The sequence below is a fragment of the Mytilus edulis genome, chromosome 10 (genome assembly GCF_963676685.1).
Source record: "Mytilus edulis chromosome 10, xbMytEdul2.2, whole genome shotgun sequence".
NCBI classification, from domain to species: Eukaryota; Metazoa; Mollusca; class Bivalvia; order Mytilida; family Mytilidae; genus Mytilus; species Mytilus edulis.
This window is the reverse complement of record NC_092353.1, coordinates 17020784-17039195: the sequence shown is the minus strand read 5'-3', so window position 1 is coordinate 17039195 and position 18412 is coordinate 17020784. Positions and strand designations below refer to the sequence as shown.

At 32.2% G+C, this 18412-nt stretch overlaps 1 protein-coding gene and 1 long non-coding RNA gene across 4 annotated transcripts in view; one reads left to right on the top strand and one right to left on the bottom strand.

The window, feature by feature from the left end:
- Nucleotides 1-18412, bottom strand: part of LOC139490504 (uncharacterized) — a 154580-nt gene that overhangs the window by 60594 nt on the left and 75574 nt on the right. For all 3 annotated transcript variants that reach the window (XM_071277282.1, XM_071277283.1, XM_071277284.1), the window contains 4 exons: nucleotides 15956-17890; nucleotides 14329-14451; nucleotides 3733-3993; nucleotides 2073-2432 (listed from right to left, as the gene is read on the bottom strand). In XM_071277282.1, coding sequence (XP_071133383.1) covers nucleotides 2073-2432; nucleotides 3733-3993; nucleotides 14329-14451; nucleotides 15956-17890 — 2679 coding nt within the window. The remainder of the gene's footprint in view (nucleotides 1-2072; nucleotides 2433-3732; nucleotides 3994-14328; nucleotides 14452-15955; nucleotides 17891-18412) is intronic.
- Nucleotides 4887-18412, top strand: part of LOC139490507 (uncharacterized) — a 47843-nt gene continuing 34317 nt past the window's right edge. The window contains exons 1-2 of the long non-coding RNA XR_011656356.1: nucleotides 4887-5052; nucleotides 15829-15873. This is a non-coding gene — a long non-coding RNA (uncharacterized lncRNA). The remainder of the gene's footprint in view (nucleotides 5053-15828; nucleotides 15874-18412) is intronic.

The following is an 18412-nucleotide window of genomic DNA, read 5'->3' as shown; positions in this document are numbered from 1 at the left end:
GAACAAACAGACAGACGGACGAACGGACGCACAGACCAGAAAACATAATGCCCCTCTACTATCGTAGGTGGGACATAAAAATGGCTATTTGAATACAAATTGTAGATCAAAGCAGATAAAAATTAGTGACTGTTCACCTCAAATTTCATTTGGTTAAAATATGTTTAAATCTAGAGAAAAAATACTAACAACTCTAAGATAAAACCTCATTGTGTTTAGGTCTCCATAATAGGTATTGTTTTTTTTAATACTTAAGCTTTTTGACCATAAATTCAAGGTCAACTGTAGATAATCAAAGAGCTGATAGCTCTGAAGTGGAAGAAGGTGAATAAAAGGTAACTTGAATTACCATAAAAGCAGCCCCACTTACCCAGGCTGCTTTGTTCCATTATCGTTAAAATGTATTTTTTTTCTTCAAACAAGAAAAGGTCATAAGTACATGGATTTCCCATCCGTACAATCATTTTCTATGTTCAGTTGACTATGAAAATTAGGTAAAATCTTTAATTTGGCAGTAATTAAGAAGATCATATCAAGAGGAACACATGTGTACTAAGTTTCAAGTTGATTGGATTTCAACTTCATCAAAAACTACCTCGACCATAAACTTTATAACCAGAAGCAGGACGGACGGACAGACTAGAAAACATATTGCCCATAAATGGAGCATAAAAATAGTAAGACTTGTTACATACCTGCCAACTTTTGAAAGTTCCCATATGGGTTTTTACTGCACAACAACAAAATTAAAGGTTACAATTTTTAGCGATGTATTTTGCAAGATCTGGATTGTCTAGAAAAAGTGTCATATTTGTATGAACTTACATGACTTACATGCCTTTTCCTTAAGTCTGTTTGCATAATTCTAGTTATATATTAAATCGGTAGAAAAATTATACATGAAGCTAGCAGAAGCTAGACTATTAGCCTAGTTGCACATATTGAATGTTGCCTTCTAACCAGTTATAAACAAATTTAACATATAAACTTCAATTTAATCCTTGAAAGGAGGTCTAAATTAATAAAATAATTTATAAATTTTAATTTTTTTATTTGTCCAAAATCATTTAAATTCATTTAATCAACATCCTTTTATGATTATTTGATTAAAATATTAATCATTTATAGTCTTTTTACCATTTACATTTTTAAAAGCAAAATAACTGAAAACAGGGTAAAACAAAGGGACGTAACAAAAAAGTATTTCAATATTCCCAATACACATCGTTTTGATAACACAACAGCAGTTAGCCGGAGGTAAACATCGTTGATTACCAGTATGTTTGACACCCAAGCTGTCAAGTGAAGCCATATAATTATACATCTTCTTTGATGTTCAGGTAAAATTTAACACAGGTGTCAATTACACCGGTACAGTAGTAAGAAATGATCAAATATGTCGTCTAAAAAATTTCATACACGGGAGTTTTTTCTCCTAAACGGGAGGTTCACATGTATGTTACGAAGGGCATCTAATTCACATGACAAAGGAAACCCATGAATAAAGATAACACTTTATATATCCTTTTTATTTATATAAAAATAAAATCTTCTTGTCTGCAGGATTGCAAATTCGTAACTTCAAGGGCGAACTTGTAAACAGGGCGAGTTGTACCGATACCAAATTCACGCATGCGTAATACAAATATCTACAGTTAAAACATCCTGTTACGTAAACAAATTACGTTCATGTGGATGAGATGAAATCTAATAATTTACATAAATAAAAGGGTCATATTTACGATAGTGATTGTTTTACAATCATAATTTACAAATTAAATGATTCAGATGCCCAATCATGTGTAAAAATCGGTGTCAGGAATCTAAGTTGTTTTGAAATTGTAATACACGAAATGAATGCGGCATACGGAGACTCAAAGCCAATGGTCGGCCCCTTAAGTCTTCAGAAGACTTGACGTCTTCTTCCACTAAAAATGAATGCTTATTTTTTCTACTAAAAATTCATTCCACAACTTGATTTTAGTTAAAAAAAAACAACCTGATAATTATAAACAAAAGTGAAACCTGGCAACCATGTCTCTGGGACATATCTCATAATACTATTCATTTACCTGCATAAAAGAATCCAGCCGTTGCCATCACTCTTGGTGTCTGATCCAAATAATTAGGCCATCCATTGTATGTGTTAATTCTCACTGTCAGCACTGCATAGGCTGGGTATCTTGGCTTTTCAAAGTTAATACCTAATGGATCAAATCTGCTTCGGGAGGGCTCTGTCACTGCTGTAGAACTACTGGAGCTTCCTGTTGTACCAGTTGTACTTGCTGAAGTTGTGGCAGGGGGTGGTTGTGATGTGGTACTGCTTGGTGTACTTGTGTTACCACTAGTTGTGGCAGCTGTTGCTGGAGGCTGTATTGATGGACCTATAGATACTGTTGCTGAAGCAGATTCTTGTGATCCTGCTACAGTTCCTTTAAAATGAAGCCTCTGTATTATTATATGAAACTTTATGTTGGTGAATGTGGGTTGCTACATCAGCTTCTTATCATTATATTCATACGTAATTTTGATTGTTAAGGATTATAACAATACTATTCCTGTAGCTTTTACATCTCATAGATGAAAGTAGGTAAAAAATTATGTATGAAAGAATTTCCTTCACATATAGGACCAATAAGAAGTCAAAACTAGGGTCCACTGTCTTGATTAAATCCAATCAAAGTAGTATGTTGACAAAAATATCTTAAGATTTAAATTTTGTTGGTAAGGATAGGTGTGGACAAGGATCTAACTGATTGAATGTCATTTATCTCTTGAAATTTGTCTAAAATTCTTGTCTGCTATAAGGAGGATTCTAAAAGTGAAGATTAAATATGTATCAGGGCATACCTTTTTGGCATTATTTACAAAGCATTTTATAATTTCATGCTGGACATGTACAGTTACCCAAATTCAAAGGTTTTCTGTATATTCACATAAGCACACACACACACACATCTTAGTTACTTGAAACCATGATTTTTTTTGCATATTAGCTTGAATGATTTTTCTGGTAAAGGAAATCATAAAATCCATGAAACTCTAAAGATTTATTGTAAAATAACTGTTTTTTAAAGGGTTCTCATGGTCTAGGGGAGATAACAATCGAATAGTTTTAGTTGTACTGTTAATACTTTGTCCTATAAGTGGTTTAATCTCAAATGGTTCATATATATAGATGTACAACTCTTACATGATAGTTGGAACATACATAGGGCACCAAACGTAAAAGAAGTAGTATGAAGAAAAATGTGATTCTTTACATAATATATAAATTGCAAGCATTTAAAATATATATTGGAACAAAATAGTGAATTGCTTGGATCATCAAGTGTTCAATTACTACACTTTCATCAAAAATGCTATTTTGATGTAATTTTTCCAAATTTGTGTCCTACTATTTATGTGATAACCTTCAATTTGTTATTTCTCATTTGTATGACATTATGTGTGCAATTTTTTCCATTTATAAAGGAACAAAACTCAAGAAAAAAGAAACTGATGTCAACCAAATTTAATTTTGATACGTGTTTAGTGGTTTAAAGGATAGTGAATTAGAATTATAATATATGGTTGAGGAAAAGTTTGCCAAAACAGCAAATTCAGCACTATTTTCATTTTTAAAGGAACATTACAGTGAAAGTTTCACCATCCAAATTTTAACTAAATTATCATACATTTGTTTAGCAATTCAAAATTTTCAATTTTACAGAACACAAAGAGACTACTTACCACTGCCCGCTGAAGGTTGTGTCGACTCCTCCCTACTTTGTTCTCCAACAGTAATAGAAGTTTGTATTGCAGGTTGGTTCTGTGAGGACGATGGACCAGAACCTTGTGGTGTGGATGGAACATTTTGTACTGGAGAAGAGCCCTGCTGTACTGATGGCAAACTAGCTGGTGTTGGTTGATTAGCATTTTGGCTAGTCTGTTGTGTCTGTGCAAAGTAACCAGGTAAAGGTGGATTTATAACTGTCTGCTGGCTTACTGGGCCTGAAACAAATGAGATTCATATTCATTACATTTATATGTAGTTAAAAAAATAATGTTAAATATAAGATCTTTTTAAAATGCCTCCACAAGCATGACAAGTGTGACTTGGTACAGTTTATATCGCATTACAAGCAAAAACTTCAATAATCCATGATTTCAAATTCATATCAAAATAAAAAGTGAATAGCATATCAAAAATAAAAGATTCAAAGAGCCTGCATATTATGCTTCTTCAGGAAACATTCTACATTTACATTCAGCTGAAAGATATGATGTATTGCTGACGTCAAGAATGTTTCTAGATAATTCAAAAGAGAAATTTTAATCAAGAAAGAATTTATAGATTCACAAAAAACTTTTTTTCAAAATCAAAAGAAACATCAAGAATATACTTAGATAAAAAAAAAAGATAATAAATTTCATCACATTTTTAATACTACAAGGGAAATAATAAAGATTTACTTAAAGGAAGTAACAGTTATTTCCCTTCAAACAAATTAAAACATGTAGATTTTTTACAAAATTCAAACTAAGAATAAGCTTACATTTCTTTTGTGAGTGAATAATTATCTACAATCGGTAAATATAGAAAAACACAAATCCTCATCAACTCTTATCAACAAAATATATCAGTTTTATTTTTCATAAATTTTACTAAAAATTATTCTACAAGGAAAATTAATGCTTCATTGAGACCCGGAATAAAATTTTTAAAATGATTTAAATACTTAAAAAGAACATTTAAAGATAATATATCTAATATTTGAAAAGATAATGATACAAGTGGCACATTTAAAGATGTTTTGTTTCAGTAATAGATATAAATAAACTTCCGTATTGTCATGATTGTGTAATGTAAAGTGTATTTTATATACATGTGCTGACCCGGATGCACACACAATACGCATGGTGTAATGGCGACACAATAACATGCTTTTTTTTATGTTTTTAAAGGTTCATTAAGCAATTTTCCAGTACAACATTGTGTGCGTCATTAACCATCTGAAAAAAACAAGATATGGATAAATGACTTCTGAGTGAAATTAACTATAATCAGATGTAAGTTATGGGCAACTGGTTAAGATTGACTCGAAAGATTTTGCATATAAAGCAAAGGGGGATAACTTTGACATCAAGATTTTTCGAGTCTTCATTGAAATTTTAAGTAATATTGCATCATAATAAGTATGGGTACTTATAATAAGTGATCCTCTTGTTATAAAAATGTGCTCTTAAAGATAAGGATTTATCAAAACAGCGATATCATAACAATTTGTGAGGATCATATCTAAACTTTGTCAACTTAAAAAACCCTTAAATCTTTTGACATTATTCATTATTTTAATTTGTCAGTTTAGGAGAATGAAAATATAGTACAACTTGTGCTGTAGGGATTTAGTACGTAAACAATAGATGTGCGAGGAAAATGAAAAAAGGAAGAGAATGATTTATGGTTTATCTGTGATTGTGTGACATTGGATCTTTTACAATCTCTTGACAAAATTCTACTGCCCCAATTCTTGGTTGGCAATTTCCATGTTTCTATATGATATGTACTGAACTCTAAAATTCAATGTCAAAGATATCAGTTGAATCTATGCAAAATTTCATTTGACACTTCTTAATCTTCTTTCAGTCTAAAATCTTGCAAATGAATACATAATTTTTTCATCTACATATATATAGACTTTGCAAATACACATGTAACACTTTTGAAAATGAAAATCATAAAATTCTATAATACTGGGTTCCACTTATGCTGTTGAAACAGTATTTTGGTGGCGTCATATTAATCGTTCTAGAGCTATGCCCCTTTATACATGGAAAAATTGCTGATTTTTCATTTACATTGTCTAACATTAGTTTTCCTCGACAAAATTTTATGAAACTTATACACAATACTTATTACCACAAAATACAGATCGAGTAAAGTCTGGAACCAATACAGCTTAAACTAAAATATATACCAAAGCCAATACAGAAACTGCCAGTTAATAACATTATTACATAATTCTTTATCTTTAGAGTGTATAAAAAATATTGTCATATTGACTTTTTTCCTACTAGGAGTAAGACCCATGTTTAAAGTGTAACATCTTTTTAGATGTGCATGATGCGTAAATATATGCAGCCATGTCAAGTCTTAATAGGGACTTTAAATCTGATACCTCATGTGGACAGAGCATCAAATCTGCACACATTAAGAACTGTTGCTACAACTCTTGGAGAGTAACAGTTGGAAGGTTCAGGCTAAATGTGTGCCCTCTCTAACATACCTTCATTGTGAATGGCAGGCAAAATTTTATGCCCTTTATGCTAGTCAGCCTACCTTTCAGAACCTACCTATTGCATTAATCTTTAAAGGTTGAAAGTCGTTAAAATACATGAGATACCTGACAGTTGGACAATTAGCAAGCAATAATAATTGAATAAAATACAATTCAATGGCTCATACAGTAAGCAATGATTGTAAAAGAAATTAATTATTTAAAGTTTTGTTATTATCATAATGGGACATTGAAGGCTGTTCTTTTCAATGATTTTCATATGTTTTTCTCAAATCTTGCACCAAAAAAGATGTATGTTACCATAAATTTATGCAAATAATCCCGAATCCCCTCTTCCCCTTCCCAAAATTTAACCTTCCTAAACAACACTTAATAAGTCAATGCCCTTTCATCGAAACGACAAAATTTACATGAAATCAGCAGGTCTATTATCTCCCCTTACATTTCCACTAGCGGCAGACATGAAATTGCCACCCACGATGCCGGAACAACATTTTAGTTAGTTGGGGTAGGCATTGTGTGGTATATTGTTTCTCTTAATGTGTGGCATATTGTTTCTCTATAAGGTGAAGTTATTAAACCAATCTGAATTTCAAGAAACCATAGAAGGGGGTATAATGTTGGAGATAGCTATCCATTTAAACAATTGTAATATAAAACAATTTGTATTTCCAGATCTTTCTTTTCAGCCAAAGATATTATCTCAGAGGTTTTTAAATCCCTTCATCTGCTAGCTATTACATTATTCAATATATAAAAAGGCCACAAAAAAATAGACATTCTGTTGCTTATCCTGATAAAATTTCTTAACATTATAATTTTGAGTTTTTCTATTGGCAGCTTTTTGTAAATTTCAAGGGATGGGTGGGGTCATGAAACCAGATTAAGCATAATATGGATTTCAATTTATCTTAAGAACACCATGATGAAGTCTGTTTGAGCTGATGTGGCATAAAGGAAAAAAAAGACCAATTATTTGGCCCCTGAAATTGCAACTGGTGCTCCACAGGGCACAGCTTTATACTATCGCAGAGGTTGAAACCCTGAACAGTTGGGGCAAGTATGGACACAACATTCAAGCTTGATACAGCTCTGAATTTGGATTGTGATTAAATAGTTGACACAGCAAAGGTATCTGACACAGAATGAATGTGGTCTAATGAACTTAATTTTTTTATTTGCTTTTGAGCCATACATGCTGTTGAATTAATCCCCTAAAAAAAAAAATATTTGAAGAAAAAAAATTCTTTCTAATTTCTTAAATCTGAAATGAGAACAATTTTAACTCCCTCCCTCCCCCCCTACAAGTTCTTATTCCTACCCATTTTTCAACCTCCCCCTTTCCCTTATTCCAAAAATAATATAATTTTATGCCACATCAATTCAAATTTGGAGTTGGCAACAATAACAACTCATTTAAATACATCATAAAATATTAAAATATATACTGACATACAGTCATGGTTAAAATCAATATTAATTAATAGTAACTTCTAAAAATAAATTTACAGCTACACATCTCAAGACAATCATCATTTCTTAATACATAACTTTCAAGCAGTGTAAGGGATGTATTCAAACAGATATATATGTAGGACTCTAAAGTGCTATGGGGACGCTAAAGTACGATGGTCACGCTAAGTGCAATTTGGTGTACGCTAAAGTGCGATGCTTCCATACCCTAAAGTGTGATGGTCCGCGAAAATATAGACGCTAGAAACGTAGTTGGACTATGACGTTAACAGTCGTTTATAATACAAACCAAAAGTGAACATGCCGGAACAGATGAAATAAATAATGGAAGCGAACAGATGCATATTATTGTTTACGTTTACGTTAAAATATTGTCGATTTTTATTGAAGAGTATACACGTCGGTAAAATAAAGGTACACGTTTTCAAGCGTAAATCATTAATTGTCCATTAAAACATCAGTGTGTACATTGAAGTAAAATATAATATGTATTAGGATAATACTCGCTACGAACAACAACCCCTTTCTCTCGCATTTAAATTAAAGCTTGTACAAATAAATTTTTTCATTTTGACAATGACCGAATTTTGTATTTGCAACTGACAACTTTAAGGGGATGTATTTACATTAATAGGCTGTGTAAATGGCAAGCTACATCAGTTATTCAATACGCCCATCGTCCTGAACATGCTTGAAATATTTGTCACTGGATGTTAAGCAACCAACAATCTATCCAATACGCCCGAATTGTTAAAAATTCATTTAAAGGATATATAGTATTTTGTGACACCTAAATAACGTTTTTAGAAATTATTTCTAGGTCAGTCTTCATAAGACTACCGGTAAAGTAAAAGTCTATAGCATTATATGTTATATCAGATAGCAAACTTAAGAATTTGCAAAAAGACTTGTTTTTAACATTAGTGCCCTTGAATCTTTCTCTTTTGTTCCATCGCACTTTAGTGTGCTATACCATCGTACTTTAGCAAACAAACAACCATCATACTTTAGCGTGCTATACCATCGTACTTTAGCAAACAAACAACCATCATACTTTAGCGTGCTATACCATCGTACTTTAGCAAGCAAACAACCATCATACTTTAGCGTGCTATACTATCGTACTTTAGCAAACAAACAACCATCGTACTTTATCGTGAGACTAATCGTACTTTAGCGTAGACCATTGCACTTTAGCGTGACCATCGCACTTTAGAGTCCTACATATATATAACAGTATGCTTTAAATTTTAAATGGATTACCTCCCTTACACTGCTTTTAAATTGTCTAAAGTGTCCTTTAACCATAAAAAAAACCCCTTGTTTTCCATCTTTTTTGCCCCTAATTGCTAAATGATGTGAGCCATAACCCACCCACTCCCCCATAACCATCCCTTTGTAGTAAGGAAACTTGTGGTATAATTTCAGAGAGATTTATTGGCCCCTCATTCCTAAACCTTTGGGACCATAACCCCTAAAATCAATCCCAAACTTTTTTTTGTGTTTATAAACAAAATGATAAACATTGTGTTAAAATTCTATTGATTTCTAGTTACTAATACTCAAGTTATTATCGGAAACAAATCTGTCTTTGGACGATGCTGACAATGACGCCGAGGACGACTTGATACCAATATACAACCAAATTTTTTTTAAATTTTTGTGTTGTAAAAAAACTCATTCCAACCTTTCAAAACTATGATAAATAGACAGATTAATGTAATATAAACACTTTAGGGCAAAAGGGTCACATGTGATCATACAATGACATCACAAACATGTTCAATTTAAATTTTTGACCCTAAACAGCCATTATATAATTAGCCATTGCACACTTAGTATTTAGCAAATATATATATACGATGAGGTCCGAGACCACAATTAATTTGTAGTGCATTTCTTATAGAACAAAAATGAAAACAAGAAGTAATTGTAACAGGATGCTGTTACGAAGTCTCCCAAACAAAGCTCCGATAACTCCCCATTCATATGGTCCCATGTTCATTTGATTTGATTTTTTGTCCCATACAAGAATATATATGGCTTACGAGTAGGGATCTCCACCATTTACAAGTTTTCAAACAGGAGGGGGTGGTGGTGACCCCAAGGGACTTAACCTACATTTCATTTGATTTGTTTTATTGTCCCCTACAAGAAAATATATGGTTTAGGGGTGGGGATCTGGACCGTTTACAAGATAATAGTACATTCTCAAATTGAACGGGGTGGGGGTGACCCCCAGGAACTTCCATCTAATTTTATGTGATTCGTTTTATTGTCCCATACAAGTATATATATGGTTTAGGGGTGGGGATCTGGACCGTTTTCAAGTTTTCAAACAAGAGGGGTTGGGGTGACCCCCTAGGGACTTCCCTTTTATTTCATTTGATTTGTTTTATTGTCCCCTACAAGAATATATATGGTTTAGGGGTGGGGATCTGGATCATTTACAAGTTTTCAAACAAGAGGGGGTGGGGTGACCCCCTAGGGACTTCCCATTTATTTCATTTGATTTGTTTTATTGTCCCCTACAAGAATATATATGGTTTAGGGGTGGGGATCTGGACTATTTACAAGATAATAGTACATTCTCAAATTGAACGGGGTGGGGGTGACCCCCAGGAACTTCCATCTAATTACATGTGATTTGTTTCATTGTCCCATACAAGAATATATATGGTTTAGGGGTGGGGATCTGGACCGTTTACAAGTTTTCAAACAAGAGGGGGTGGGGTAACCCCCTAGGGACTTCCCTTTTATTTCATTTGATTTGTTTTATTGTCCCCTACAAGAATATATATGGTTTAGGGGTGGGGATCTGGATCGTTTACAAGTTTTCCAACAAGAGGGGGTGGGGTGACCCCCTAGGGACTTCCCTTTTATTTCATTTGATTTGTTTTATTGTCCCCTACAAGAATATATATGGTTTAAGGGTGGGGATCTGGACCGTTTACAAGATAATAGCACATTCTCAAATTGAAGGGGGTGGGGATGACCCCCCAGGGCATCCCCCTATATTTCATGTGATTTATTTTATTGTCCTATAATCATTTCTGAAGACTGCATGTATCTATCACTTATAGTTTTCAAGTTATATTCATTTAAAAAATTTTGAAAATAAAATCCCATAGGGTTCTATAGTAAAACCCTCCCTGCTTTCTACCCCCCAAAAACCCCTTAGTCTACCATTTTATGAAATCCTAAGTCAATCTGACAAGCGGTTTTGGAGAAACGCTGTGGACAAGTTCATTTTTTAAAGCGGGGGAAGAAGAAGAAGAAGAAGAAGAAGAAGAAGAAGAAGAAGAAGAAGAAGAAGAAGAAGAAGAAGAAGAAGAAGAAGAAGAAGAAGAAGAAGAAGAAGAAGAAAAATAATAAGAACTGAGCAAAAACAATAAGTCTCCAAACTTTGTTTGGGAGACTTAATAAAAAAAATCCGACCTGCGCTTTCTCAAAGAAACTTTTACAGTGTGTTGTACTACTTTTGGGACAAATTATATCAAAATTATAGAAAACTTCATCGCCTCTAACTCAAAATATGGACAATTTTATCTTTAGGGCGTCTTGAAATCGTCTGACAGCTTCCGAAGTACTATTTTTCAACCTTTTTCACCTGGACCAAATCACTACTTTCCTTTAAAATTCTGGACCCAATTTTTTTTACAGTGTAATTTCGACCCCCTACTTGCAATTTGAGGCATTAAACATAGAGAAATAACTTTGGAAGGGTTATAAAAATTAATGGCAAGTAACCCACTGTCAACACTAGGGACTATATTTGTGAACAACCAAAATCAAGGGACGACAATTGTGGTCTCGGACCATGATCTTCTAAACCCCAAAAGATATTTTAAAACATTAACATGTTTGTTTGATACATTTTGTAACAAATATCTTTTTGGAAAAACTATTGCTAAAATCTAAATATTCAAGTCAAGATCTCAAAATGGGCTATTTTTGCAGTTCTTGCTGTACAGCACAAAATGTAATAATTTTGAGGCCTTGATGCCAATTCACAAGACAAAATTTCAAATTATAAATACTAATGTTTCATAGTGTAATGTCTTTTGAACATCAGAAGGATGTTATTTAGTGGATTTACAATTTTCAAATTAAAGATGTTAGAGCGGCTTATTATAGCTTCTCCTTTTCATATTCTAATACTTTGCCATACAAATTTCAAAACTTTTGAAAATTAATATATTTTGTTAACTTTTCTTGCAATTAAGACACAACACATTCTTGAAGCAGTACACAATAAGAAAAAGTTGGGTAAAATCATTTTTCCCTTTTCGGTTAGAAAATTTAGAAAAGTTAAAAATGTGTACATGTATTTAGATTTAGTGGAAAAAAGTCCACATCTACATCAAAAGCTGACTTTGGCAAGGAAAAAGTAAATAACAAGTATACTTAACTCTGACATGTTTGAGGAATTCAAAACAGGAAGTTCCTAATATAATAGCAAAATCAAAGCTCAAACACATCAAAGGAATGGTTAAGAACTTTCATATTCTTGACTTAGTACAGGCATTTTCTTATGCAGAAAATGGTGGGTTAAACCTAGCTAAAACTTCAATGAAAGTCACATACAATTTCATTAAATTGACAATGATGTGTGAACTAAACAAACAGACATAAGAGGTAAAAATGTCAAAAATAGGGGTATAGCAGTCTACATTTTTCTGTAATCTAAATCCATATAAAACAAACAAATATGTCAACAAAGAAACACAAAAAAGCACTTAGACAAAGCAATAAGCAAAATTAATATATGGTAACCTCAATTCCACATGGGCGAGTTTCTTCCTAACAAAATTATAAAAAAAATTGCACAATCTCATGCATTTAAGGTAGATCGATAGGGTGTCTTCCTCCGTATTGGATTTTGAAATACCAGAAACATCGGTCTAGATTTTGAGAGTTTACGGTAATACATGTGTTAGGATTTTCATTTCAATATAGAAAATGAGATTTATTATCATATTCATGGTTGCATTTTAAAAAAAAACCAGAAACTTTTGTTTAGATTCAATTTTACAACTTTGCCACATAAGGGGATTCAACTGAAATTTAAAGGCAGATAATTCAGATTAAGGTACTTTTACAATAGAATGTGTTAGAAATTTCCCTATTTTATTATGTAGCAAGAAAATGGATCCAGTGACCTCATTTTTTTCTTTTTCTAATCTGTAAGCATACTATTACAGCTATCTTCTCATATTTTATCTCAAAATTCTATGGTGCAATTTTCCTTTATGGCAGAAAATTGTGTTTTCCTTGCATAATCTATGCATGCTATACAAAATCTGTCAATTTTGAGCAACCTGTAGCATAAAAATAAGCCCTGTGACCCAACTTTTTTTTTTTTTAAAGAGCATGGTATAAACTACATTTTGTCAAATTATTAAAAAAAATTCTATGGATTATAATTAAGACATCCTATCTACCTTAATTGTTGCATGTTCTTTGAAAAACAGTACTAGGTAATGTTAACATTAGACACTTTACCTGTTTACTGGTACATGTATATCACATTATCTCAAACGACAAAAAAATGATTTTTCCTTTTTGAATATTTCTAATGTCAAAGAGTATTTAGAAAGAAAAGAAAAAAATATTTCTGAACTCATTGACAATACTTAACTTCTTAAGTTGGTAAAAGATACCACACAATACACTACAAGTAAAACACAACAACAATAAAAAAACAAAAAACAATAAAGATTTAAAATACCTGATAATGCGGAGTTAAATTACATTTAACATGCAAGAAGATATAAGGATCACTTCACATAATTTATAAGAAATACTATATATTTTTTAAACCCATCAAATCATCTTGATTCTTAAATTACTTGATTATCATATGCATAACTATTTGTTTCGTTTACACATTTAATGGACATTAGCTACCATTTAGGCAAATAATTAAAGTATGATTTTTGGTTTCAAACATAATGCCCCCACACCCTATTCTGGAGTTACTGAATCAAAACAAAATGTAGGACTTTCTTTGTGATATTATGTGTCTGGGAGACATAAATGATGGCCCCACAAATGCAAAGTGATATTTCAAAACACAGCAAGTTGAGCATGCAACGGAAGCATATAGTTCTACAGTTCACTGTAGCATTCAAACTATAGAAGGAGTTATCTGGAAAAACTTTATTCCAATAATGGGATGGACAGTGGTCATCTTGATGGTTATTAAGATGGGGTCTAGTCCTCACTGACTTTTAAAAAGCTAGTCTCTTTATCATGAATCCATGAATTTTTCTATTCTTTCCTTGAATGATTTTATTCTCATAAACTAGTACATAGCTACAGAGAAAATAACAGTTCATATATAATACATATTTTGTTTCGCATGTGTGAAAATAAATAACAATATAATATTATTATTCATATTCATATTGAATATTATATAATTCTGGGAAATATTTTAGTATGTTATAAATCTAATAACAAAAAATTATGTCAGCTCAATAAGAATTTGATAGCTTTAAATATGTCCTTTTTACATCCCAATATCAAAAATTTAAAAAGATATTATGTGATCCTTTTTCATTTTGCTTACCTGACTGTGTACTTTCAGGAGGTCTAAAAGTAAAATCACCACTTTGACTACTTCCAAATGGTCTCTCTTGTGTGATAGGAATCTGTGGGACAGGAATCTGTGAGAGCTCTGAATGGTTCAAACCTAAACAAAATTTATAAAAAAAATATTTAGCTCATTATTTTGCATGAGGCTGATTTCTATTTCTGGAAAGTTAGCAAGATAAGGCTGTGAGAGTATGTCTTGCCTACTACAAAATAAATAGAATTGGACAAATGAATACCAAGTGAAGCCTTAAGCATTTTTCACTGAATTTTAATTTTAAAATAACTCTATTCTTTTGATTTGTAAACAAATTAATCCATGATCTGTTTATTTTGATAAATTTGGTTGCCTCAAAATAAACAGGCACATGATAGAAGAAAGTTGATTCTGGTCTTATTTTCAGTAAACTTCCATAACGGATTAATTTCATCATCATGACATATTACATGCATACAAACATTCAAAAAATAATTATAGCTTAGAAATTCTAGGAAGTACACCTCCATGTACATGATGTAACATCAGTCAGGGGACTTACTGAAATAAGTGATTTTGAAATCACTTATTTGAGTAGCAAATTCAAGGTTTTGTCACAAATTGGGATTTTGTAGTTTTTTCAAAATTTTCAACACATAGGTTTAAATAATATCTTTTAATTATTAAAATTAAAAAATATGAACTTTTTGCTTCTTTTAAGTAGAAAGGGTTATGCCTTTGATACTATCATTTAGCTGAAAATTCTATTTTAGTTGAAAAAATGCTATAATGGCTTTACATAATGAACTGATACTTTCTTAAAAGATTTTTCACAGCAGTGGGAGTATTTTTCCTGTGAAGTTCAAGGTTTCATCTTTCAGATTATGTAATAAAATTCTACTGTTCGCAATAAAAAATTCACTGTTTGGGGGTGTTAAAATGAGTGGGGGGGGGGGGGGTTATTAAAAGAATGATACTTAAAGAAGTGATTTTTGGGAAGGAAATTGAGGTCTGATATTTAAACAAGTGATTTTTATGTCATTATCCTAGATTCAGTACAAGGTCATCACCTGAAATGACCTGGTCATCCTAGACAACACAGATGTTGGTTCTGATAAGTTTAGAAACATAATTAGTCCGTGGATCATTAGTATTCTATATTTAAAGCTACAATCACTTCTTCTAGTGATTAAATTGTACTACTTAAATAGGTGATTATTAAAGAAAGACAACTCTAACTTCCAACCTTTATGGAAATAATGTTACTTGAATCAGTGATTTAGAAAATCACTTGTTTAAGTAAGTCCCCTGACTGAACATATATCATTAATAAGACATTCCTAGTATTACATGTACTACCATGACTACCATGATTGTATTTTTCATAAATAATACTTCCTTAAAACTGTAAGCCATCAACAAAATTAACCAAAAAATATCTTAATTACCAGTATAAATAGTGTTGCTTTTATATATGTATTGTTTTTCAATGTATTTTAGGTTTCTCAATCTGAAAGTTCTGCATCTAGAAGACATGAACATAAGGTAGGTTTATTGCTTTAGATAAGGTCTTCATGCTACAAATAAAAAAAAAAATGACTACAGAACAAATATTAAATAATCTCACCTGGTAGTGCCCCAGCCTGAGCATTATCTGCTGGTGCATTGGCTGAGTAAAGGGTCTGCTCAACTAGATGTCTAGGTTTAAGTCTATCTTCCTCATGAATGGGCACATTCCCACTTTCCCTTCCATTTAGATAGAAACAGTTTGGAGATATCTGTTGGTGAATAAGATAAGGGTCATCCCCATCTTTCCATTCTCTGTATACTTTTCCACAGCAGAAGCATCTGCACTCAGCACATTTCCCAGTGTAATAAAACCCAACTCTGGCCATCGCTATAGGTGAAACTCTAATGTTAGAAGGGAATGACCAGAAGCTTCTGACACGTACCCACTCAAATTTCATGGTCTCAGCATGTGCAGGCCTTGCAGAAACTGGAACTGACATCTGCTCAAAATATTGTTTTAGACCATGAATTGGACAGACTACAAACTCACTGTCCCACCTAACTGGAAGATAATTGAAAATCTGATTCAATTTTTTCTTCCTGGATGCTGACAAAGTTTTATAGCAAAAATTTTCATCAAAGTACTGAAAGAACTGCTTCATAAGATTACTTAATGTCTGTCGTCTTGCTCTTTTGTACATGCGTTTACTCTTGCTTTTTCTCACTTGTCTTGATTCTAGAATTGTTTTGACATTAAATTCCACTAGATAGTGTTTCAGTTGCTTTTTCGCTTCACTCATATTAGCTATTTCATTTTTGTCATGCATTAAAAAATCCATGAACTCCCCAATATCTAAAGAGCAGCATAATTGTGTTTGCCCAAGATGAATCTCTGCTTCATTTATTTGAAATGAATTTTCACTCTGATCTATGTTACTTTCAGCATAGCTCTTATGACTTGGTTCTAATTCTTGACAATGTAAAGTACTTTTGAATATATTTTGATGATAAGAAAAAAGTATTTTTTCAGTTAGCTTACTGGAACTTTTCCAGTAATTTCCTTGTTCATAATTTTCCCTACTGATCTGTGGAAAATCTATATAAGCTGACAAGCACTGATATATTTTCTTAGAACCATCTTGAACATCTTTTGTGTGCACCGTGTCTTCTATCTTGGGTTGTTGATTGACAAGAAAAATATCTGTTGAACCCTTAGATAATAAATTTTCAACCAGATCTAAATCCAAAATGTTTGACTTGGAAACATCTAAATTTGATCTTTGTTGTGTGTCATCTGATTGTGTTTTACTATCAAAACGAAACTCATTGCCTTGATTTGTTAATAAGATTTTTTCAACATTTTCTGATTCAATTGGAAATCTTTTCTCTTCCTTGACAATGTTGAACTCCCTGGCATGAATATCTTGGTATAAGGATTCCATAGTAGAACATTTATAAGTTGAATCTGCCTTTGAGAGGGGACATTCCATGTCATTTTCATCAAATATTGCATAAGCACTATCAAATGAACTATCGTCTGAACAGCTAGAGGATAACAATGGTTCTGATGAACTTAAAGAAAGTGGATCTGTTTCCATTCCATAATCATCCTCTTTTGCATTTACCGTGGTGTTTGGTCTGTTTATAATTGATATGTAATAATCGTCTTCATATGTTTCCTCTAGTACCAACTTTTCCGTGTGCAGTTCTGGTAAATCTTGCATTAAATCTGTCACGTTATCAAGTAAGTTAAATAAATCTGGAAATGGATCTATAGTTATTCTTTCTGATTGAGCAATATCATTTTCTTGAAAATTTTGTTTCTCATTTTCCAATTGCTTTTCCCTCAATTCTTCTGCATCTTGATCTGTTTCACTCTCTTTTAAATTATGACACCAGTACTTCAAGAAATCAAGAGGTAAACCTTGAAAAACACTGAATTCCTTATAGCCCTGTAAAACTCTTGCATTGGTTCTTTCATCTTTCAGTAGTACAATTCGATGACAAACTAATTTATTACTAACTCTTTGGACTGTATCTTTTTTCATTAATCCTGTAAATAAGTATTTACATCTATCATATGAAACAGGCTGATCTCAAATACCTAAAAACTATTTTCCTGGCCTCAATTGCCTTATTAGTCTCTATGATATATTTATTTCCCTTGATATTCAATAAATAACAAAAGGGTTTGTAGATGTATCTATTCAATTGAAAAGTTCTATTTGCAATAACTTAAATGATCAGGTAAACACCTATGTGTTCTCGGGAAAGGTTTTGCTCTGTTTAAGGCCATAATAAAATTGCTGTTCAATTAAAATAAGATAAAGCTGCTGAAATTATCTGCAAGTAAAATTGATATGTCTATCTTCCTAGACGATAAGTGTGGCAGGCTATACAATAAAAGGAGTATAAGTTAACTCTAGAGATATTTATGTTGGTACTTATAATATACCACACATATTGTAAAAATACCTTTTCAATAGCATTTCAGATATATCCAGAAAAAACCTGTCATTAGATCTGCTGAAAAATTAAGATTAAAAACTCCCAAAGAAAATACTAGCAACATTTA